This window comes from Solea senegalensis, linkage group LG20 (genome assembly GCF_019176455.1).
Source record: "Solea senegalensis isolate Sse05_10M linkage group LG20, IFAPA_SoseM_1, whole genome shotgun sequence".
Lineage (NCBI taxonomy): Eukaryota > Metazoa > Chordata > Actinopteri > Pleuronectiformes > Soleidae > Solea > Solea senegalensis.
The window spans coordinates 19,172,443-19,196,873 of record NC_058039.1 but is presented as its reverse complement, the minus strand read 5'-3'; the positions used below and the strand labels follow the sequence as shown (position 1 = coordinate 19,196,873).

Sequence of the window (24,431 nt, the reverse complement as noted above, 5' to 3'; positions counted from 1 at the left end):
TAATGTAGTACGCAGTGAGGCTGCTGTACTATCAACAAGGTTATCTATGAGGGCGGGAGTAAAATCACAAAAGGTACCTTCAGATGTACTGACATATGGCACCGAGTTAAATAAAGGTTGCACTGTCTCTTTGAATGTATTCATATTATTATCAGACAGTATTTCTTATTTATGTTATTGTAGTTCATTATAGTACAATTAAATGTGAGTAAATAATGATCAGTAAGGAGAGGGTTTTGAGGAACTATGTTTAAGTTATCAATATCAATACCATAAGTTAAAACAAGGTCGAGGGTGTGATTAAGGCAATGAGTTGGTTTATTAACGTGTTGAATAAAACCTATTGATTCCAACAGCGAGTTAAATGCGCAGCTAAGACTATCACGGTCAACATCTACATGGATGTTGAAATCCCCTACAATTATGATTTGATCTGTTTTAAGCACCAACTCAGATAAGAACTCAGAGAACTCTGATAGGAACTCTGAATAAGGTGCAGGTGGACGATAAACTGTGACTATTATAATTGGTTTCTGTGATTTACAACTAGGATGAGCTTAAGAATAAGGCTTTCAAACGATGAATATCCTGGTTTGGGCTTGGGATTGATTAATAATTAATTGAGAAACTTTTTTTTGTTCAAGTCTAGAGCAAATAACAGACTTTGCAAAGGGTTCCTGCGTTAAGTGTTTCCAGATCTAACCAAACTGATTCTGGGTCACCATTAATCCAATCAGCTATGTAGTGAAGCTGTGCAGCAAGCTGATAAAGTCTAACATTAGGGAGCGCCAAGCCGCCTTTCTCTTCAGACATCTGTAGCTTAGCCATCTTTAATCGTGGCTTCTTTCTGTTCCAAATAAATGTACTAAAACAGCTGTTCACCCTCTTAATTTTATTATTACCCTCTTAATATTATTATTATGTAAAATAGGGACCATTTGAAGATGATAAAGGAGTCTCGGCAAGATATTCATTTTGAGCAAGGAAACCCTCCCCAACAGAGACAATGGTGTCTAGATCGTCCCTAATGCATTTTAGAAAAGTACAGCGCTTCTCGTGACGGAGGTAAGTGAAACCTTCGGGTGACCATTTAATCCATTTAATTGGTTACTCCATGATGGAGTGGAGTAACAAGGGTTACCGAGAGGCGTAACCTCAGATTTAGAGAAATTCATTTTCTACCCTGAGAACTCACTAAATTGATTCACAAAAAGTAAAATGTCATCAGCGTATAAGGCTATTTTATGATCTTTTTCACCAGTAATATCTGGGCTTAAAGCTTCTTTAATTGGTTCTATAACTATGGCGAACAGCAGCGGGGACAGGGGACACCCCTGTCCGGTGCCCCTGCCCAGGGAAAGTAAGAAGTCCGCCCATTAATACGAATTCTCATCTTATTACAACAAATGCCGACTGATCGACATTAATAATTAGGAAGTAACTTCTCAAGGTGCCGTGCTAGTATTTTAGAAAGTATCTTAAAATCAACATTTAACTTATGGGACGATACGAGGAGCATTCATCAGCTGGTTTCCCCTTTGAAGTATGAGACTGATGTTAGCTTCAGTGAGGGACTTAGGTCAAGATCCTAACAAACCAATCATTTAGCATCTCCAGAAACGGGTCTATAAGTCCGGACATAAATTCTTTATAAAATTCACAGTGAAGGCCGTCAGGGCCTGAGGCTTTTCCTGACTCCAAAGCCTCCTGTTTCATAATTGGTTTATTTCATTCTCATCTTTGTTCATCTGTTAGTTTCGATAGAGTGTTTGTATCAAATGTAGTAGATCCGTTTGTGTCTTTAACAGATGAAATCGTCTGAGAGTCACTCTTCCTATTCACTAATCTTGCAAGGTATTTATTCGGTTCATTGCCACACTCGTACAGCCTGTGTTTAGTGAACCTAATACTTTGCTCAGCTTCAGGCTTTTGTGGCCAGCATAGCCTTCACATTAGCCTCAGATGGATATTTAGCGTACGTCTTTTCAACCCTCTAGTTTCATTTGGGCTTTCAGAGATTTGCGGTGTTTTACTTTTTGAATAGGAGATAATCCGGCCCCTGGTTTCCCACAACACTGAGGGGTAAATATCTGGTCTTTTATTTATGGAGAAAAAGATTACGAGACAAAGTACGAGACAGATTTGGGGTCGCTGAGTAGATGTGGGTTGAAAAACCTTGTTTTTCATTAAACTACAGAAATAACAGCTATTTCACGAGATACCACAGATGACAGCATCAGCTTAGGAACAAAGAAGTCATCTATCCTGGAGCTAGTTCTGTGAGCGCTGCAAAAGATCAGGATGCTCCAAACTCATCACATGTGACTGCTGATCAAAGACACACTTTGTTTTTATTATTTGTTTATGTTTATTTCCAGTAGTATTCTATTATATGTTATATTACACAATTATATAGAATTCATTTAGAGTCGCATGGAGAATTTAATCTGTCATAAAAGTGTTCTTTTCACTTCAGACCACTAGATGGAGTCAGAGGACCAACTATCGCCTGAAGTCATCAGGTTTCTTTGTTTGTTTATATATTTATACATTTATTGATTGATTTTTGTTTTTTTCTCATTGATTGATTGATTGATCATCTGCTGATCATTTTTATTATTGATTTTTTTTTGGATAGCTTCCATTCCTTTTTTTTTTTTACAATATATTTTATTGTTTTTTCAATAACTAAACAAACTAGAGTGCCAAAATTTCGAGTGTGCCTGCAGTTCTTGCGGCATGTGTCGTCGGTGCAGGACTTTTGCTGGTAAAGGATTGAGTGCTATTGGTGGAATCACCCTTTAAAAGACCAAGTTTTAAAGGAGAGAGGGAGAGAGAGAGTTTCACAAGCCTCTCTGTTTCACATTCATGTGTATGTGGGAATTCTTTGTGTTTTTTTAAATAGAATAAAACACCACAAAGTGATAGCAGTTTTTACAACTGGCAAATAAAGTTGTTCTTAAAAATCAAATCAGTCTTAGAATCTGTCTCTGTCTGTCATGCAAATCAGTGTTAGTTGACACAGCGCAGCGCCCCCTGTGGCCCTCTGATTTGGATAAAGCAGTAAAAGATGAATGTGTGCGCTGCCTGGTTTTATATCATTTTTGTCACCAGAGGGCCACTAGTTCTCGTTGTGCCAGAAAATAGCGACTGTACGTCACAGAATGACGTCCTACAAAGAATGCCCCCTACATAAGGCTCGCGTTCCAGTTAATGTGCGTCTCTCAGAACACTGAAGAAGAAGAGGGACTGAAGGCTATCGCTGCTGTGAAGCAGCGGAGCAGAGGAATGAGAACCATGACCACCGACACACAGGGCCTGCTGCTGATTGTGAGTAAGAGCTGGAGTCGAAGGGGATGAAGAAGATAGCAGTGACACAAGGTCAGTGAACGTGTGTTATCTCTGTGTGTGTTTGTACGTCGCTGACTAAATACGGCAGACCGCTGGCCGCAGTCTAATGTGAAGTGATCCGAACACGGTGTTTTTTTTTTTTGTTGTCTTAGTCGAGGTAGAGTCGGAAGAAATGTGTTTTTAGTCGGCGTCGGAAGATGTGGAGGCTTTCAGCTGTCCGGATGTCGATGGGGAGATCGTTCCACCATTTGGGAGCGAGGACAGTGAACGGTCTCGAGTTCTGCGAGTGCCTCTGCGATCCTCTCAGTGAGGGGGCAGCGAGCCGGTTTGTCGATGCAGAGCGGAGTGGGCGGGCTGGGGTGTAGGTTTTGATCATGTCCTGGATGTAGGCTGGACCGGATCCGTTTGTAGCATGGAACGCAAGCACTAGAGTCTTGAAGCGGATGCGAGCAGCTACAGGAAGCCAGTGAAGGGAGCGGAGGAGCGGTGTAGTGTGGGAGAATTTTGGTAAGTTGAAGACCAGTCGAGCTGCTGCATTCTGGATGAGTTGCAGAGGTCGTATGGCGCATGCAGGAAGACCAGCCAGGAGGGAGTTGCAGTAATCCAAGCGTGAGATGACAAGAGCCTGGACCAGAACCTGTGCCGCCTTCTGGGTTAGAAGAGGCCGAATCCTTCGGATGTTGTGCAACATGTATCTGCAAGATCTAGCTGTTGCAGCAAGGTTGGCAGTGAGGGAGAGATGGTCGTCAAGTGTCACACCCAGGTTCCTTGCGGTGTGAGAAGGAGTTACCACAGAGTTGTCGAGGGTGATGGTTAGATCTGTGGTGGGAGAGCCCTTTCCTGGGAGAAAAAGAAATTCAGTCTTGTCGAGATTGAGTTTCAGGTGATGGTCAGACATCCACTGAGAGATGTCAGTCAGACAAGCGGAGATCCGTTCTGCTACCTGTGTGTCGGAGCTGGGAAAAGAGAGAATGAGTTGGGTGTCATCGGCGTAGCTGTGATAGGAAAAACCATGAGAGCGAATAACCGAACCAAGAGAGTTGGTGTATAGAGAGAAGAGGAGAGGGCCCAAGACAGAACCCTGAGGAAACCCAGTAGCTCTCTAGCTACTGGGGTTCCTCAGGGTTCTGTCTGTCCTCAGGGTTCCGACACGGATCCTCTCCAGGTTACTCTGTATGTTCGGTTTTGAAGATAGGACGAGAGTAGGGTAAGTGCAGAGCCTGAGACACCTAGTTCTTGTAAGGATCTGGTGGTTAACTGTGTCAAACGCTGCAGAAAGGTCCAAGAGGATGAGCACAGAGGAGAGAGAGGCAGCCCTGGCAGTGTGGAGTTGCTCAGTGACAGCAAGAAGTGCAGTTTCGGTCGAAGCTTTAAAACCAGACTGAAGAGGATCAAGAAGGTTGTTCCGGTGAAGGTAGGAGGAGAGTTGATTAAAGATAGCGCGCTCCAGAGTTTTGGAGAGAAAAGGAAGAAGAGCGACAGGTCTGTAGTTATTTACTTCAGACGGGTCAAGGGTGGGTTTTTTAAGGAGGGGGGTCACTCTGGTCTCTTTAAGAGAGTCCGGAAAGCAGCCAGATGATAGAGATGTGTTAGTGAGGTGGGTGAGGAAAGGAAGAAGATCACAAGCAATTGACTGAAGAAGGTGAGAGGGGATAGGGTCAAGGGGGCAGGAGGTGGGACGGGCAGAGGTTATTAGGGAAAGAACTTGATCCTGAGATAGAGGGGAGAAAGAGGATAGAGAAGGAGCTGAATGTGTGGTTGGTAGAGTGGTGAGATCAGGAGGTGGGGTTGAGAAAGAAGAGCGAATGTCATCTACCTTTTTTGTGAAGTAGTTGACAAAGTGAATTGGTAGAAGGGAGGAAGGAGGAGGGGGGGTGGGGGGATCAAGGAGGTTAGAGAAGATAGAGAAAAGTTTTTTGGGGTTAGAGAAAGAGGATTGAATTTTAGTCTGATAGAAAGATTGTTTGGCTGCAGAGATAGAGGCAGTGAAGGTGGAGAGAAGAGAGTGATAGGAAAGCAGGTCATCAGGGTGTTTTGATTTCCTCCATTTTCTTTCTGCTGCCCGTATCGCGGCTCTCTCAGCACGCACTGAGTCCGACAACCACGGGGCTGGGGAGGACTTACGAACCCGCCGGGAAGTAAGAGGACAGAGAGAGTCAAGAGAGGAGGACAGAGTAGAGAGGAAGGTGTCTGTGGCAGAGTTGGGATGCATGACGGAGAAGGAGTCAGCTGAAGGAAGTGCTGATAGAACAGTTGAGGAGAGAGAGGAGGGAGAGAGAGAGCGAATGTTGCGACGGACAAGTGCAATATCTGATGAGATGAGATCATCAGATTGGGAGAGTGGGAGAGAGTAGGAAATGAAGAATTGATCAGAGACATGAAGTGGGGTTACCTTGAGGTTGGAGGTGGAGCAGTTTCTGGTGAAGATGAGGTCAAGGTGGTTGCCAGCTCTGTGAGTTGGTGGAGAAGGAGCAAGTGAGAGAGAAAGAGATGAAAGAAGAAGAAGTAGATCAGATGACTTCTCTGATTGGATGTTGAAGTCACCAAGAAGAACAAGTGGTGGACCATTTTCTGGGATGTTTGAGAGGAGGACATCTAGTTCCTCCAAGAAGTGTCCCAATGGGCCTGGTGGACGGTAAATGACAACAATGATGAGTTTTACTGGGTGAGTTATAGTTACAGCATGAAATTCAAACGACTGTGAAGAGAAGTGAGGCAGTGGGAAAAGAATGAAAGTCCAGTTGGGGTTGATAAGCAGACCTGTCCCGCCACCTCTTCCAGTGGATCTGGGTGTGTGGGAGAAGGAGTGGGCAGAGGAGAGAGCCGCAGGGGTGGCTGTGTTGGAGGGTGTTATCCAAGTCTCTGTGAGAGCAAGGAAGTCCAGACATTGCTCAGTAGCAAAGCCAGAGATGAACTCAGTCTTGCGGGTAGCTGACTGGCAGTTCCAAAGGCCCCCTGCAGCAAGGTGTTGGATGTGTGTGGAGCGGGTGGGATAGATAAGTGAGGAAAGGTTACGGTTGTGCTGTGAATGATTGTGAGGTTTGTAATATCTACGAGAAGAGACATGAACAGGAATGGAAAAAACGCACATATGTGAAAAGTAGAAAAACAGTTGTAGGTACAGGTACTTAGCCTTGTTAGCCTCCTTGTTAGACTCCGGTTTAGACTCCTTTGTCTTTGTCTTCCTGAGTCTTGACTCCGGTTTAGACTCCTTTGTCTTTGTCTTCCTGAGTCTTCGTCTGAAGAGTCTGCCGCTGAAGCTGCCGCTTCAAAGTGAGTGCTGCTTTTTAAAAGACACCTGATTAGGTGCTGATTAATTGCAGCTGAGTGGCCACTCCCTCTAGCCAATGACACTTCAGTGAAGCTGATTAGAGGCTGATTGGTTACAGCTGTGTTGGCCACTCCCCTGTAGCCAGTGAAACTTCTCACCTGGTGATGGTGATGGCTCAATAGAAACTAGGTCAAAACAGCAACAATAACAACTTTGTCTTTGACCTAGCAGACAAAATATCTTAAACAACTTTCACCTTAACTACACCGACAAGTCAAAAGTCACTAAAGTCAAGCAACACAGTTAGATAAAATAGCAAATAATGAAATAGCAACCAAATAAGAAAGACCTACAGAAGTGATACTTAGCTTAATTCCAGTAGTCCTATGAGATACCCAGATAGTCCAAATGCACACTACAGTTCTACAGAGGTTTAACTTTGATGCAGATGTCAGAGCTGACACCGTGTGCTCGTGAATGACAGAAGCCATGTGAGCGGATGATTGTTGTGGCCCAGTGAGGTGGTGAACATGGCTAAGAGAAGCCCATGTGCCCATGTTTGAGAGCATGGACAATAGTATACGGTGATAAACTTGTAACTTGATACAGTTGTTGTGTATCTACTCCTGGTCTCTCTCTCTCTTCTGTCCCTCCCTTATCTCCCTCTTGTCCTTTCTCTCCCCCACCTCTCCTCTGTCCCCCATTTTCCTTTCACCCCAACCGGTCAAGGCAGATGAGAGCACATCTCTCATTGTGTGAACTGTTCGGGTTCTCTGCTCTCCTTGATGTTGTCTATGTACAGCCTTGAGATAATATATGTTATGATTTGGCGCTATACAAATAAAATTGAATTGAATTGAATTGATCATAAAAATCACTGTTACTGAAGTTACTGAAATAAAAGCATGATTAGTTTCGAGTCATCGCGGTTGTGTGTTTCAGGGCGTTCAGGACCCGGGTCAGCTGGCGGTCCAGCAGCCAGACAAGGCAGGCTGGATCAGAAAGTTCTGTGGCCGTGGGATCTTCAGGGAGCTGTGGAGGAACCAGTTTGTGGTTCTGAGAGAAGACCATCTGTACATCTGTGACAAGGAGGTGAGTCTATGACTGTGAGACGGTCCCTGACCGTTGTGTTGTTGTGACGTCATCATGTCTCCCCAGGTGCTAACTGTTGTTGTTGTTGTTTGTGCAGGAAAAGGACGAGCGTAAAGCACAGGAAGTTTTCCACCTGGCAGATTACGAACGTTCGGAGGAATTGAGAAAAGCAAAGAGTCGCAGTAAAAAGAACCACAGTCGCTTCACGCTGCTGCGCTGTAATACACCAGGAACCACTGTGAGGCACAGACACATCAAAAACACAGACACATCACAGACAGTCACAGACATATCACAGTCACAGACATATCACAGTCACAGACATATCACAGTCACATACACGTCACAGACAGTCAGTCACATCACAGACACACAAACACATTCACAGATACAGTCACAGACACATCACAGACAGTCACATCACAGACAGACCGCAGTCACAGACACATCACACGCACAGACTTCAGATATCACAGACACATCACACACACAGACTTCAGATATCACAGACACATCACACATCACAGACACAGTTGCAGACACAGTCAAAGACACATAACAGACATGTCACATTCACACATCACAAACATATTCACATCACAGACACATCACAGGCACAATCACAGACACAAACTTCACATGCAACACAGACATCACAGTCACAGACACATCACAGACACAGTCTGCACTGTAATACACCAGGAACCACTGTGAGGCACAGACACATCACAGACACGTCAAAGACACAGACACATGACAGACAGTCACAGATACAGTCATAGATACAGTCACATACACATCACAGACAGTCACAGTCACATCACAGACAGTCACATCACAGACAGACCGCAGTCACAGACACATCACACACACAGACTTCAGATATCACAGACACATCACACACACAGACTTCAGATATCACAGACACATCTCACACACACAGACGTCAGAGACACATCACAGACACAGTTGCAGACACAGTTGCAGACACATAACAGACATGTCACATTCACACATCACAAACATATTCACATCACAGACACATCACAGGCACAATCACAGACTTCACACGCAACACAGACATCACAGACACATCAGAGACACAGTCTGCGCTGTAATACACCAGGAACCACTGTGAGGCACAGACACATCACAGACACGTCAAAGACACAGACACATCACAGATACAGTCACAGATACAGTGACATACACATCACAGACAGTCACAGTCACATCACAGACCGCAGTCACAGACACATCACACACACAGACTTCAGATATCACAGACACATCACACACACAGACTTCAGAGACACATCACAGACACAGTTACAGACACAGTCAAAGACACATAACACACAGACACAAACTTCACACGCAACACATACACATCACAGACACACAAACACATTCACAGATACAGTCACAGACACATCACAGGCACAATCACAGACACACAAACACATTCACAGATACAGTCACAGACACATCACAGACAGACCGCAGTCACAGACACATCACACACACAGACTTCAGATATCACAGACACATCACACACACAGACTTCAGATATCACAGACACATCTCACACACACAGACGTCAGAGACACATCACAGACACAGTTGCAGACACAGTTGCAGACACATAACAGACATGTCACATTCACACATCACAAACATATTCACATCACAGACACATCACAGGCACAATCACAGACTTCACACGCAACACAGACATCACAGACACATCAGAGACACAGTCTGCGCTGTAATACACCAGGAACCACTGTGAGGCACAGACACATCACAGACACGTCAAAGACACAGACACATCACAGATACAGTCACAGATACAGTGACATACACATCACAGACAGTCACAGTCACATCACAGACACACAAACACATTCACAGATACAGTCACAGACACATCACAGACATCACAGTCACAGACACATCACAGACACAGTCTGCGCTGTAACCCTGGATTTCCACTGGACGCGGAACGGCCACGGAACAGCCACGGAACGGCCACGGCGCGGTTCTGCTTCGTCCTCTCCCAAACATCAATCCCCACCGGGCGCGTTACGGCAGCGGCGCGGAGCCTTGGGAGCCAGCGGTATTCACGGAAGATCGCGCGATAATCTCGAACGGACGCAAGATCCCGCGATAGACTGTGTGTATAAAGGAAACAACAACAACACAGCTTCTTTCATTCTCCGACGTAGACGAACTGTTGATCTGGCCATTAAAGTTATTCAGTCAAGTATTTCTATATATATAATATTTTAAAGTCATTAAATTGTCCAGTAACTTTGCACTGATCAGGACAAGGCAAGAAATATGTCATGTACTATATTAATTAATAATTAAACAGTTTGCAGGTACAGTACTTAAAGTACTTTCTGTAAAGTTTTTAGAATCACATTTTTATCATCTTAGCAGGACTTTATACTCACCATCCACTCCCAAAACTCCTGCAATTAAAAACCAGGCTTTGTCCTTTCTGACATTGTCCTTATAATAAGGATCTGTGGTGTCATAAAGGATTTTATATTTCTCGACTTCCATAATCAGTCTCTCGTCGTCCATTGTCTCCAAGACCCTCGGATCAAATGACTGTTGACCTGGGAGCACCGGTTATGACGTAACGTTGAGGTGAAGTTGTGACCTGCGTATTGTGTTTTATTTTGAAAGGGGGGCCGAAGTGTTTTACTTTGATACTGTGTCGGACTTCCTGTCGATCTGCTTCGTTGAAATGTACGAGGTTCAGCAGCGGCAACGGAAAAAATAGAACTGATTCCTATCGATATCGCTGCTGCGCGGATCAGCAGCGGCCCAGCAGCGCCGCGCCGCGCCGCCGGCCGGTGGGAATGCTCACATTGATTAGAATGGAAGCGATTTGCAACGGCTACCGAGCCGCTGCCGTTCCGCGGCCGTTCCGCGTCCAGTGGAAATCCAGGGTAATACACCAGGAACCACTGTGAGGCACAGACACATCAAAGACACATCACAGACAGTCACAGATACAGTCACAGACATATCACAGTCACGTACACGTCACAGACAGTCACATCACAGACACACAAACACATTCACAGATACAGTCACAGACACATCACAGACAGTCACATCACAGACAGACCGCAGTCACAGACACATCACACACACAGACTTCATATATCACAGACACATCACACACACAGACTTCAGATATCACAGACACATCACACACACAGACTTCAGAGACACATCACAGACACAGTTACAGACACAGTCAAAGACACATAAAAGACATGTCACATTCACACATCACAAACATATTCACATCACAGTCACAGACACATCACAGGCACAATCACAATCACAGACACAGACTTCACAGACATCACAGTCACATCACTGTCACAAACACAGTCACAGACTGTACGTTCACACGTGAACCTGTGGACATGTGAATGTGTGGATGTCTGAACGTGTGTACGTGTGGACATATGAACCTGTGAATGTGTGGACGTCTGAACATGTGGACGTGTAAATGTGTGGACGTCTGAACGTGTGTACGTGTGGACATGTGAACCTGTGGACGTGTGAATGTGTGGATGTCTGGCGGTAATGCGGTGAACATATGAACCTGTGGACGTGTGAATGTGGCGTCTGAACCTGTGGCGTGTGAACGTGTACATGTGAATGTGTGGACGTGTGGACATGTGAACCTGTGGACGTGTGGATGTGTGGACGTGTGGACGTGTGAACGTGTGGACATGTGAACCTGTGGACGTGTGATCAGTTGATGTTTCCTCGCAGGCTCCTCCCCTGGTGTTTTTAGCCGTCAGTCCTGAGGACAAAGAATCGTGGGTCAACGCTCTGAACGTCGCAATCATCAAAGCAAAGAGTAACCGACTTTTCGATGAGGTCAGAGGTCACAGGATTTTAAGTTTGTTTACATGTGATGATGTCATTGTTTTGGTACAGATATATATACTGTATATGTTTGTACTCAGGTGACCATCGATGACGACGATGTTCTGACTCATCCGACCAGAGAACGAGCAAAGATCCGTCATGTTCGCAGACTGCCCACTAGAGGGCACCTCCTGTCTGTGGTACTGACGTCTGTACTGTCTGTAACTTTATTGATAATCATAAACAGAAACAATGAGCAGCTTTTTATCACCCACCTCAGGCCTCATCCTCTTCTCATGGCATGTTGACCCTTGACCTGGTGACCGAGGAGGATGCCCTCGGAGACTCCAGTTTGTCTTGGGAGAACAGTTTCCAAGTCGACCTGCAGAGGGGCGGTTCCTGTGGTCAGGTGGCAGTCGTAGGATCTTGTGGGGTCAGAGGTCGTCAGCGCGCCGGCACTGACGTCTCGAAGCTCAGGGTCACGACCAAAGAACCAAAGGTCAAGACGGGAAGTTTGCCCCGAGGCAGCGAATCCAGCTGGACCAGAGAGACACAGCTGGACGTCCTGAAGACCAGAGAGACACAGCTGGACGTCCTGAAGACCATAGAGGTTCAGGTGTGTGTGTGAGAGAGTGAGTGAGAGCTCAGTGTGTGTGTGTGAGATCAGGGTGGTGTGTGTGTGTGCCAGTCTTTCACTTCCTGTTGTTTCAGGTTCTTCAGTCTCAGTCAAAAACTCCTCAGTTGGAGAAAAAGGTCAAAGGTCAGGGTCGCAGTCGTTGCTCCTCTCTGGACCAGGTCCTGGTTAGGTATGAGAGACAAACACATGTGTGTGTGAGGTCATGTGACTTTGTCACCGACTCACCTTGTCTTCTTCTTCAGACCTGCTGTGATTCGTCGTTGTCCCACAGAAGATGAGGCGGTGGGTGGAGCTTGTGTGCAGCCTGTGGGCGGGGCTTGTGTGCAGCCAGTGGGTCAGTTGCAGAGTCTGATTGCTCAGAAGATGCAGCGAGCTCAGGAGCTGCTGGAGGAGATGAGGCTGCAGGTTTGACTCTTTCAGTCTTTACTGGAATGAAACTGATGAAAATAGTAAAGAGTGAAAATAATGAAAAGATTAAAGAGTGAAAATAATGAAAAGATTAAAGAGTGAAAATAATACGAATAGTGAAAATAATGAAAAGATTAAAGAGTGAAAATAATACAAAGAGTGAAGAGTGAAAATAATGAAAAGATTAAAGAGTGAAAATCATGAAAAGATTAAAGAGTGAAAATAATACGAATAGTGAAAATAATGAAAAGATTAAAGAGTGAAAATAATACAAAGAGTGAAGAGTGAAAATAATGAAAAGATTAAAGAGTGAAAATAATGAAAAGAATTAATGAAAAGATTAAAAGAGGAAAATAATACAAAAGAGTGAAAATAATGAAAAGATTCAAGAGTGAAAATAATGAAAAGATTAAAGAGTGAAAATAATGAAAAAGACAAAGAGTGAAAGATTAAAAGAAAATAATGAATAATGAAAAAGTGAAAAAATAATACAAAGAGTGAAAGAGAAAATAATGAAAAGATTAAAGAGTGAAAATAAATAGTGAAAATAATGAAAAGATTAAAGAGTGAAAATAATACAAAGAGTGAAAATAATGAAAAGATTAAAAGAAAATAATGAAAAAGATTAAAGATGAAAATAATGAAAAGATTAAAGAGAAAATAATAGAAAGGAAAATAATGAAAAGATTAAAGAGTGAAAATAATACAAAATTGAAGAGTAAAAATAAAGAGATTAAAGAGTGAAAAATATGAAAGATTAAAGAGTAATAGTGAAAATAATGAAAAGATTAAAGAGTGAAAATAATACAAAGAGTGAAGAGTGAAAATAATGAAAAGATTAAAGAGTGAAAATCATGAAAAGATTAAAGAGTGAAAATAATAATGAAAAAAAATAATGAAAAGATTAAAGAGTGAAAATAATAATAAAAGAGTGAAAATAATGAAAAAAATAATGAAAAGATGAAAATAATGAAAAGATTAAAGAGTGAAAATAATGAAAAGATTAAAGAGTGAAAAATAATACTAATATGAAAATAATGAAAAGATAATAAAAATAAAGATGAAAAGAGTGAAAATAATACAAAAGAGTGAAGAGTGAAAATAATGAAAAGATTAAAGAGTGAAAATAATACGAATAGTGAAAATAATGAAAAGATTAAAGAGAAAAAATAATACAAAAGAGAAAATAATGAAAAAGATTAAAGAAAATAATGAAAAGATTAAAGAGTGAAAATAATAAATAGTGAAAATAATGATTCAGAAGAGTGAAAATACGAAAAGATTAAAGAGTGAAAATCATGAAAAGATTAAAAGAGTGAAAATAATAATAGTGAAAATAATGAAAAGATTAAAGAGTGAAAAATAATACAAAGAATGAAGAGTGAAAATAATGAAAAGATTAAAAGAGTGAAAATCATGAAAAGATTAAAGAGTGAAAATAATACTAATAGTGAAAATAATGAAAAGATTAAAGAGTGAAAATAATACAAAGAGAAAAGATTAAAGAGTGAAAATAATACAAAGAGTGAAAATAATGAAAAGATTAAGAGTGAAATAAGAAAAGTGAAAATAATGAAAAGATTAAAAGAGTGAAAATAATACTTAATAGTGAAAATAATGAAAAGATTAAAGAGTGAAATAATACAAGAGTGAAAATAATACAAAGAGGAAGAGGAAAATAATGAAAAGATTAAAGATAGTGAAAAATAATGAAAAGATTAAAAAGAGTGAAAATAATACAAAAGAGTGAAAATAATGAAAAGATTAAAGAGTGAAAATAATGAAAAGATTAAAGAGTGAAAATAGAATAGTGAAAATAATGAAAAGATTAAAGAGTGGAAATAATACAAAATTGAAAATAATACAAAGAGTGAAGAGTGAAAATAATGAAAAGATTAAAGAGTGAAAATAATCAAAGAGTGAAAATAATTAATAGTGGAAATAATTAAAAAATTAAAGAAAAATAATGAAAAGATTAAAGAGGAAAATAATGAAAAGATTAAAGAGTTAAAGAAAATAATGAAAAGATTAAAAGAGTGAAAATAATACCTAATAGTGAAAATAATGAAAAAGATTAAAGAGTGAAAATTACAAAAGAGTGAAGAGTGAAAATAATGAAAAGATTAAAGAGTGAAAATAATGAAAAGATTAAAAGAGTGAAAATAATACCTAATAGTGAAAATAATGAAAAGATTAAAGTGAAAATAATACAAAGAATGAAGAGTGAAAATAATGAAAAGATTAAAGAGTGAAAATCATGAAAAGATTAAAGAGTGAAAATAATACGAATAGTGAAAATAATGAAAAGATTAAAGAGTGAAAATAATACAAAGAGTGAAAATAATGAAAAGATTCAAGAGTGAAAATAATGAAAAGATTAAAGAGTGAAAATAATACGAATAGTGAAAATAATGAAAAGGAAAATAATACAAAAGAGTGAAAATAAAATGAAAAGAGTGATAATGAAAAGATTAAAGAGTGAAAATAATACAAAAGAAAAATAATGAAAAGATTAAAGAGGAAAATAATACAAAGAAAAGAAGAGGAAAATAATGAAAGATTAAAGAAAATCATGAAAAGATTAAAGAGTGAAAATAATACGAATAGTGAAAATAATGAAAAGATTAAAGAGTGAAATAATACAAAGAGTGAAAATAATACAAAGAGTGAAGAGTGAAAATAATGAAAAGATTAAAGAGTGAAAATAATGAAAAGATTAAAGAGGAAAATAATCAAAGAGTGAAAAATAATACTTAATAATGAAAATAATGAAAAGATTCAAGAGTGAAAATAATGAAAAGATTAAAAGAGTGAAAATAATGAAAAGATTAAAGAGTGAAAATAATACAAAGAGTGAAAGAGAGAAAAAAAATAATGAAAAGATTAAAGAGAGTGAAATAAAGATTAAAGAGTGAAAATAATGAATGGAGTGAAAATAATGAAAAGATTTAAGAGTGAAAATAATACAAAGAGTGAAGAGTGAAAATAATGAAAAGATTAAAGAGTGAAAATAATGAAAAGATTAAAGAGTGAAAATAATGCTTAGAGGAAAGAGTGATGACTGAGCCTTGATTGACAGGAGCTGCAGAAAAGCAGAACAGAGCGAGAAAGAAGATCAACGTTGACCAAGAATACCGACTCCCCTCATCTTCATCACCTCAGAAGCTCCGACTCTCCTCACTGCAGGTCCAGACTCCTCCCAATGCAAAGACACTGTCACAACACTGTGATGAAACTCCAACTCTAACGACACTGTGACGACACTGACGACACTGCAACACTGAAGCTCTGCGACGACACTGACGACACTGTGACGACACTGTGACGACACTGACGACACTGCAACACTGATGACACTGTGACGACACTGTGATGAAACTGCAACACTGACGACACTGTGACAACACTGACGACACTGCCACACTGTGACGAAACTGCAACACTGACAAAACTGTGACGACACTGTAATACTTAAGACACTACAACACTGACAACACTGTGACAATGAAGTATTAACAGTGTTACAACATAATTGCAATCATCTGTTAGCATTCGCTGTAAACCCCAGATGTTTGGTGATTAAATGTTATGTTCTGTCGTCCTTCAGCAGGTCGTCTCAAAGGAGCAGGAGCAGCGACTGTCCTCGTCTCCGTGGCAAAGAGTCTCCTCGTCTGCGAGGACGAGATTCTCCACGATCCAAAGCCAAAAGAAATCGCTGCAGAGGAATCGAATCTCCACGCTCGAGAAGATGCAACTCATCTGCTGCTCCAGCCGATGATTCCCCAAAGAGCCTGTCCAATGCCGTGTCCAGCGCCAACGTCGCGTCCAACGACAACTCTTCTATGCAGAAATCATGTAAGTCTCCTCTGAGCATCGGAGACTCCGCCTCCTCTCAGGTAAAAGTGTCACGTCCAGAATCTAACTCCCAGGCAGAGTCAACTCAGGCTCTGCTGACCACACCCCCCTCCCTGCTGCCAGAGGACGAGGCAGAGACGAGGCGTGCTGAGGCAGAGCGCCTCCTGCAGGAAGCTGTGTCATCATGGAAGGAGGCACAGGAAGTTCTACAGGAAGTGAAGGAGCTTCAGAGTCGGACGCTGCAGCGACGTCAGAAGACGACACACAACAACATGACATCAGCAGCAGAAGAGGTAACGCCCACCTCGTCAACGTCAGCGGAAGATGACGACAGGTCTGAGATGCTGTGACACGATTTTCTTCTTATTGTCGTAATTTTAATGTCTTTAAGCACAAAAAAATCAGGGTAAAAGACAAAACTTATGAAAGTGTTTGATTATTGGATGATTTGAACACCAGCGATCTTCAGTTCTTCCTCTCTGTCGCCCCGTCTGTCACTGCTGCCACTGTCTTTGTAACACTGTCAATTTAGTTTTCATGGAGATTTGTCGTAACGATGCTGCACTGTTTGTCTTTAAAGTGAAATGTTTTTAAAAAGACAATATTTCAAAATGTTTTTTATGATTAACTTTTTCATCTGGGAAATGCTAACAATGCTAACAGTGGGCGTGGTAAGCCTGTCATGGCCGACTTTGTAGCAGGAGTTGCCGAAGTGATGTGAAAATGATCGTTAAAAAAATGGTCGTTTTTGACTTTAAATACGTAAACAACGTGCCCACAATGCACTTCAGCAACATGTGACACATTTACAGAAGGAGCAGCGTTTTATTACGATGTCTTTGATAATAATGTAAAGTTTGTTTAATGTTACCAACATTAAACCTGTGATTTAAACCTGTGATTTAAACATTTTTAAACGTGAGTTTAAACGACGACAAAGTTCAGGGACAAAAATGTGAGAAAAAAAGCAATAAAACTATAAAAACCTTTTATGAGGGGGCGTAGCCTAGATTTGACCAGGACAACTGGTAACATTTTGGGAAATTGTTCTTCACGACTTCTGCTCCTTTAAATATATGTTATTAAATTACAATGATGTAAAAATGTTTGTTGTAAACATTAATTCTTAATGTAAAAATGTCTTGTCTTTCAAATATGAAAGTTTTTATTGATGTTTTACATTGTTTAAATCACTGCACAGCATTGTGGGTTAAAAAAAGCAGGGTATTGTCTTTTTTAGATTTTAATAAACAAAATAAAACATTTGTTCAGAATTGTATTTATTTAACTGCTCATTATTTCATTAGCTTAGCTTTCAGTATATTGCTTTCATGGGTTTGTTGGGTTAGTCAGCCTAACACAGCTAACGTTAACATCAACAGCTGCTAAGCTAACTCAGCTTATGTTAACAGCCGGTGGCTGTGCCTCGCAGTAAAGTGCAGAGCATTCTGGGACTTTTCAGCGCTGATGAAAATGACACTCATGCCAACATAGCCATGATAAAAAAGACTGGTGACAAACAGGAAGTCAAACTGTCGCTCCTGTGTCATCATGACAAACATTCAGTGGAATCTACCCCACACGTGTTCAGGTGTCACCCCCTGCAGGTGGTCAGTGGGAGGAGCCAGAAGGTCTGGACAGCAGCTGCTGAGTCATCATTTAAATCAATTACAGATCGGTTAAAAACAGTTTTTTCTTTTTATTGAAAAACGTTTCACCACAAAATTCAGTTTTTTTTTTTGATGACGGCTGGGGTGAAAGGTCAGAGGAAACATATTTACAGTATTGCCATAACAACCTGAGCGACCTTTGAACTTTACACTCTTAAAAACACCATGTTACGTCCAAAGACCTGGGTCACGATAACTATCTCCTGATCAATATTTCTTTTCACCAGTAGATGGCGTCAGGAACACTTTATAAAACACAGACGAGTGGGCGGAGTTAAAATGCCCGTTTCAAAAAGTGTAAAAAGAAAACAGCTAAAAGTTTACAATAGAGGAAAAAACAGGTGTGTCCGTGCTCAGACCACGCCCCCACAATGCACTGCACATGCGTTCAGGTGACTTCACGTCATCACAGGAAGTGGAGACGGGGACATGTTTATGTGTTACACAGGTAGTTTTCAGGAGGCGGAGCCTAAAGGACGACCAGCAGCAGTCTAAAAAAAAAAAACTAACCCCACCCACCCCAAAGATTCCCTACAATAAATCTAATCAGGAACATGACGGGGGGGTGGGGGCGGTGGAGAAACATGATCCTGAAGTTCCTGTAGTGGGAGGAGCTCTGGTCCAATTATGATGATGCATGAGCTCAGAGGGCGGAGTCCAGATCTCAGGCGAAGCTCCGCCCACAAAGTGCATACAAGATTTTGTTTTAGTCCCAGGATGACGACATCACACACACACTGAGACTGGACATGGACTAACGAGACTGGACATGGACTAACGAGACTGGACATTGACTAACGAGACTGGACGTGGACTAATGAGACTGGACATGGACTAATAAAACAGGACCAGAGTTTAAAGGGAAATTTGGTTGAGATAAAATCTTGTCTAAAACAGACGTGTCCCTCGTCCAGATGTTTGTTGTGAGGTGGACATCGGGTTCAGACAGAAACATGAAGACACTCATGGACTAATTGTCTTCATCGTCGTCGTCCTCTCCTTCATCGTCCACGTCCCTCTTTCTCTTCTGTCTCTGAACGCCTGGCTGATCGTCTGCACACAGAGAGAGAGAACCAATCAGAGGAGGTCAGGAGGTCAGTGTCAGGACCAATCATAGCTCAGTCATTTCATCAATACTCATTGATCCTGAAGACCAGGGTTCCTTAGTTCTGGTCCCTGAGACCCACAGGACCAGGACTGAAGAACACTACTATAGACTAACTCACAGTGGGGCAAACAGTGTTAGCTACAGTGATGCCAACAGTGTTAGCTTCAGTGGCGCCACCAGGGTTAGCTTCATTGGGGCCCAACAGTGTTAGCTAGAGTAGCACCGTGAGTGTTGAGTTACTATTTCTAAGATTAACAAAGTTAATTCGTTTGTCATGAGTGAAGCCCAAACATCCATGGTTCAGGACCACTTCAGTCCTGGTTCAGATCAAGCGTAAATGTCACAGCTCACCTTCCTCTTCATCTTCTTCCTCTCCATAGTCGTCTTCATCCTCCTGAGAGGTAGAAGAAAAAGAGTTAAAGGGGACATATTATGCAAAATCAACTTTTTAACCATTTCAATACTTATATTTGGGACTCTGGAGGCCCTACCAGTCGCCAAAGTGTGGAAAAAGAATACTCAGTCATGTTTTCGTGGTCCCCCTTAGTGTAAGTATAGGCGATAAAACACGCAATGGTGAATTCCCTGCGCTTATGACGGCAGCATGCGCATTTCACCGCAAATGTTACCGCCCAACCAGTAAGTTTACTTGGAAAGCTCCACCTTAGCTCCACCTTGTCCCTGCGAGAGTGCAGGCGAGGGAGGAAGAGCGGTATTATGTCAACGCAGAGGGACAAGTGTGCTGTTGGTGGCTGCACAGTGGAGCACAGTGTTTTACAGAGGATTTTATATATGAAGCTAATGTGCCGGATAAAGACAGCAAACGTGTGTTCGTGTGTTCGCACCACTTCACATCAGACTGTGGCCAGCGGTCGCCGTATTTAGTCAGTGACGTACAAACACACACATTGTTAAGAAAAGGTCACATAGAGGTCATAACTGACCATTCTGATACGTCCTAATTAAACATATTTGTTCAGTACGTCCTCCATGACCGGAGCACAGACTCAGTCTGATACACTCACATACAGCAGCAGTTTATGCAGCGATCAGCGGTGGATCAGTGGTGCTGTCCCCAAGTGTTTTAACTGATTTACAGTTGGACAGTGTTCGGCTCCATCCTTATGTAGGACGTCTCTTCCTGTGACGACACTCTCGCTGTTTTCTGCTCACGCTGCCATGTTGATATTGTCAGAACTAGTGGAGGGAGGGGGAGAGGAATGAGGGGAGGGAACAGGAGCTGAGCGAGTGAGCGCTGTAAAGAGGACAAATCAGAAACCCCCTGGAAGAAGTGTGCGTGTGTTTGCCTGTGTCTCATTTGCATATAAAGGGACCACGCACAAAACCAAGTGTTCTGAAAGGGACGGGTTTAGCAGGGTTATTGAACTGCTATGGTGCTTCATCCTTATGGTATTTTGACCAAAGCATGTCACTGACATGTTCATTAGGACACCAGGGAACTGTTTTAATTGGGGAAATGGGGTATAATATGTCCCCTTTAAACATTTCAAAATAAAAGACAGCTGTTGGCATGGACAGTGAAGGGGACATTTGTGTTGTTAGCAACCTACAGTCAGTGTGTATGGTGTGTTCACCTGAAAGCTACGTCCCACTTGTCCTCCCTCTTTATTGTCCTCATCTTCCTCATCTTCATCATCCTCATCATCATAGTCTCCGGGCGGTCCGTCCCTGTCCTCCTCTGTGAAAACAGACAGCTTTCAGAGACGACACCCACACTGAGGCTCCTCCCTCCCGTGGCGGTCACTCACCTTCGTCCTCAGAGTCGGGCGCCTCGTTGTCGTCCTGGTCAAAACCGTCCAGGTAAATGATCTGAGGCAGGAGCTCAAAGACAGAGTCTCTGTAGTCGTCCAGAGACGTCACCTCACAGTTAAACAGGTCCACACTCTGGAGACTCTTCAGGCTTTGCTGTAGGACACAAGAGACACAGGACACATGAGAGACACATGGGAGCCAGGACACAGGTACAAATGGTCTGCGTTCACACGTGGCATGATACTTATCACCCGTCAGCCTTCATTATTTGGTGTACTCGCAATATGCGTGCCTGTACACACGTGTGTTTTTCAATCTTTATGCAGTGTAGGCAACGCGGTTAAGGCGTTTTACTAAAGTGTGCTGGCATAAAATGCCCCCCATACATGTGTGTGTGTGTGTGTGTGTGTACAGTGCATCCGGAAAGTATTCACAGGGCTTCACTTTTTCCACATCATTATGTTACAGCCTTATTGCAAAATGGATTAAATTAATTTTTTTCCTCAAAATTCTACACACAACATCCCATAACGACATGATTTTTTTTATTTTTGCAAAAATATTAAAAATACATAACATACATAAGTATTCACAGTCTTTGCTCAATCTTTGTTGATGACCTTTGACCTTTGGCAGCAGTTACAGCCTCAAGTCTTTCTGAATATGATGCACACCCATCTTTGCAGCATCAGATTGGACGGGAGCGTCAGTGCACAGACATTTTCATCAGATTGACGTGTGGACATTCACAGTTGTCCTGAAGCCACTCCTTTGACATCTCGGCTGTGTGCTTCGGGTTGTTGTCCTGCAGAGAGATGAACAGTTGCCCCAGTCTACCATACAGGCCTGATTGTGGAAAGAGGACAAACATCTCTGCAGCTCTGGTTCTCCTCTCTCCACAGAGAAACTCTGGAGCTCTGACAGAGTGACCATCGGGTTCTTGGTCACCTCCCTGACTAAGGCCCTTCTCCCCTGATCGCTCAGTTGAGATGGCCGGCCAGCTCCAGGAAGAGTCCTGGTGGTTCTGAACTTCTTCCACTTACAGATGACGGAGGCCACTGTGCTCCCTGAGCCCTTCAAAGCAGCAGAAATATTTCTGTAACCTTCCCCAGATTTGTGTCTCAAGACAATCCTGTCTCAGACGTCTAGAGACAATTCTTTTGACTACCTGACTGGTTTGTGCTCTGACATGCATTGTACACTGTAGGACCTTATACAGTCCAATCAACTGAATTTACCACAGGTGGACAGACTCTAATGAAGCTGCAGAAACATCTCAAGGATGATGAGTGGACACAGACCACACCTGAGCTCCATTTTGAGCTTCATGGCAAAGGCTGTGAATACTTATGTACATGTGATTTCTCAGTTTTTTATTTTTAATAAATTTGCAAAAATAAATAAAACCTTTTTTCACGTTGTCATTATGGGGTGTTGTGTGGAATTTCTAGGAAAATAATGAATTTAATCTATTTTGGAATAAGGCTGTAACATTATAAAATGTGGATAAGTGTAGCACTGTATGTGTGTGTGTGCGCGCACATGCGTGTTCTGACCAGTGCCTCCACGCTGCTCAGTTCTTTGATCTTGTTGCCGCTCAGGTTGAGGTAGGTGAGGTTTGGACATTTCTCTGACAGCATCTCCAGAGACGCTGACAGGTTGTTGTCACTCAGCTCCAACTGACAAACAGACAAAGACACAGTGATGCCCCCTGCCGCTCACTCAGGTCTAACATGGTCAATGACACGGTCAGGAGGCATGGTTACATATTACCTTGTGTAGTTTGGGCAGTGAAGGCAGTTTGGTCAGAGAGTTCAGACCCACGTTGATCAAACTGAGAAACTCCAGCTCCTTAAAGTCATCTGTGAGACCTTCAATCTCTCCATCTGCTGAGGGACTGTTGTCCAACACCAGCTCTGCAATCTGACACACAAAGAAAAACAGCTTCATGTCGTTGAAAGTTCATAAAAACATGAAGACTCAGGACAGACCAGTCTCCCCAGACAAGACACAACATGAGGTGGAGACACACATGTCCACAGAACAATGTGGACAAATGTCAAAGTTTGAGATGGTGCATTTATTATTCTGTCTTCAGTTTAAAGTGATACTTATGTTTATAATAAAGTTTACTTTCATTTTCTCTTCACTTGTGTAAATTATCTAGAAAAATGATGACGTCATATCTGCTTTGTAAACATATGTCAGACAGACACAGTGTGTGTGTGTATGGGTGAGGGAGGGGCGGCGGCAGATGGTGTGCGCCTCCCCCCACACTCAGTGTGTAGTAGTAAGCAGATGATCTGTGTATAATCTTGTCACACACACACACACACACACAGTTACTTCCCGCGCGGACAGTAATGGCGGAGCAGCAGCTTCCGTCACCTCGTGCTTAAAACCACGTTAATCCGCTGCTGTTGCGCCATTTTGTCTCGTTACGACTTTTCCGTGTGAACCGACATAAACGAAACGGAAACAAACCACGGTCTCTTCGCGGTTTCGTGGCGAATGTTCGTGATATATCGCGATATATCGCCAGTATTTCCATCGACGCCTCGGCTCCGTGTGTGACTAACGGAAGCCCGGTAACGTTACAGTCGAGCGGCGTCTTAAGAACGACCTCCGGGTCCGGGTCCCATGCAGAGCCGCTCCTAACACCGAGAACACGCTCACAACAGGCGGCGTGTTCAGTTCGCGGCTCCATGACCAAGTTCGGTCAGAATATGTCGATAAAATCCGACATAAGTTAAAGCCGCTGAGACTCAAAATGTCCGCTCACACTAAAACAGTGACTCGATTAAAAGTTTCACATTGTCGGTTTTAAAGGAGAAAGCATTTGTAAATGTCCCGGTGTTTGACGGTAAATACACGGCTTTGACTGAGGAGGAGGAGCCGCCGATGATGCTTTCACATCCAGCGGGACTTCACTCTCAGCTGATCCGCCTGTCACTGGCGGATCACGAGTGGAAGCAGCGTCGATTCGTTGTGGAAGTGTTCGGGCAGTAAGGCGCTCACCTCGGCCGGGCTCCGGCCCCGGAGCTCCACTGTGACCCGCTTCTTCATGTCCATGTTGAGAGAAAACACTTTAGAGCGGCTACAACTCTTCCTTCGTCCGCCTCACTATCTTCACTGATCCTCCATGATACCTGCGACCCTGCCCCCTACACACATACCCCGCCCACCATCACACAGGCCACGCCCACGGGGGGGGGCAGAGGGCGTCACTGCGCCGCGGCTGACTGGATAGTCGACACGTCAATCAGTGTTTGCACGTTATCCCCGTGTGTACGTGGGTTCTCTCCGGGTTCTCCGGCTTCCTCCCACAGTCCAAAAACATGCAATTAGGTATTGGGATCG

General features: G+C 42.6%; 2 protein-coding genes across 2 annotated transcripts; one reads left to right on the top strand and one right to left on the bottom strand.

Annotated features, from left to right (window-relative positions):
• Nucleotides 1–1,302: 1,302 nt before the first annotated feature.
• On the top strand, nt 1,303–17,785 carry LOC122786833 (pleckstrin homology domain-containing family O member 1-A-like). Its single transcript, XM_044053331.1, has 10 exons — nt 1,303–1,360; nt 7,536–7,714; nt 7,812–7,952; nt 11,522–11,629; nt 11,719–11,820; nt 11,901–12,236; nt 12,332–12,426; nt 12,500–12,662; nt 15,745–15,851; nt 16,273–17,785. The coding sequence occupies exons 1-10, from the start codon at nt 1,303–1,305 to the stop codon at nt 16,868–16,870; spliced, it is 1,887 nt and encodes a 628-aa protein (XP_043909266.1). The 3' UTR covers nt 16,871–17,785.
• LOC122786417 (acidic leucine-rich nuclear phosphoprotein 32 family member E-like) lies at nt 17,663–24,246 on the bottom strand. The gene is made up of 7 exons (XM_044052704.1): nt 24,090–24,246; nt 22,845–22,994; nt 22,628–22,750; nt 21,068–21,224; nt 20,894–20,997; nt 19,650–19,692; nt 17,663–19,243 (listed from the first exon to the last, which is right to left on the bottom strand). Exons 1-7 carry the CDS (start codon nt 24,141–24,143, stop codon nt 19,161–19,163), a joined length of 714 nt encoding a protein of 237 aa, XP_043908639.1. The 5' UTR covers nt 24,144–24,246; the 3' UTR covers nt 17,663–19,160.
• Nucleotides 24,247–24,431: the final 185 nt, after the last annotated feature.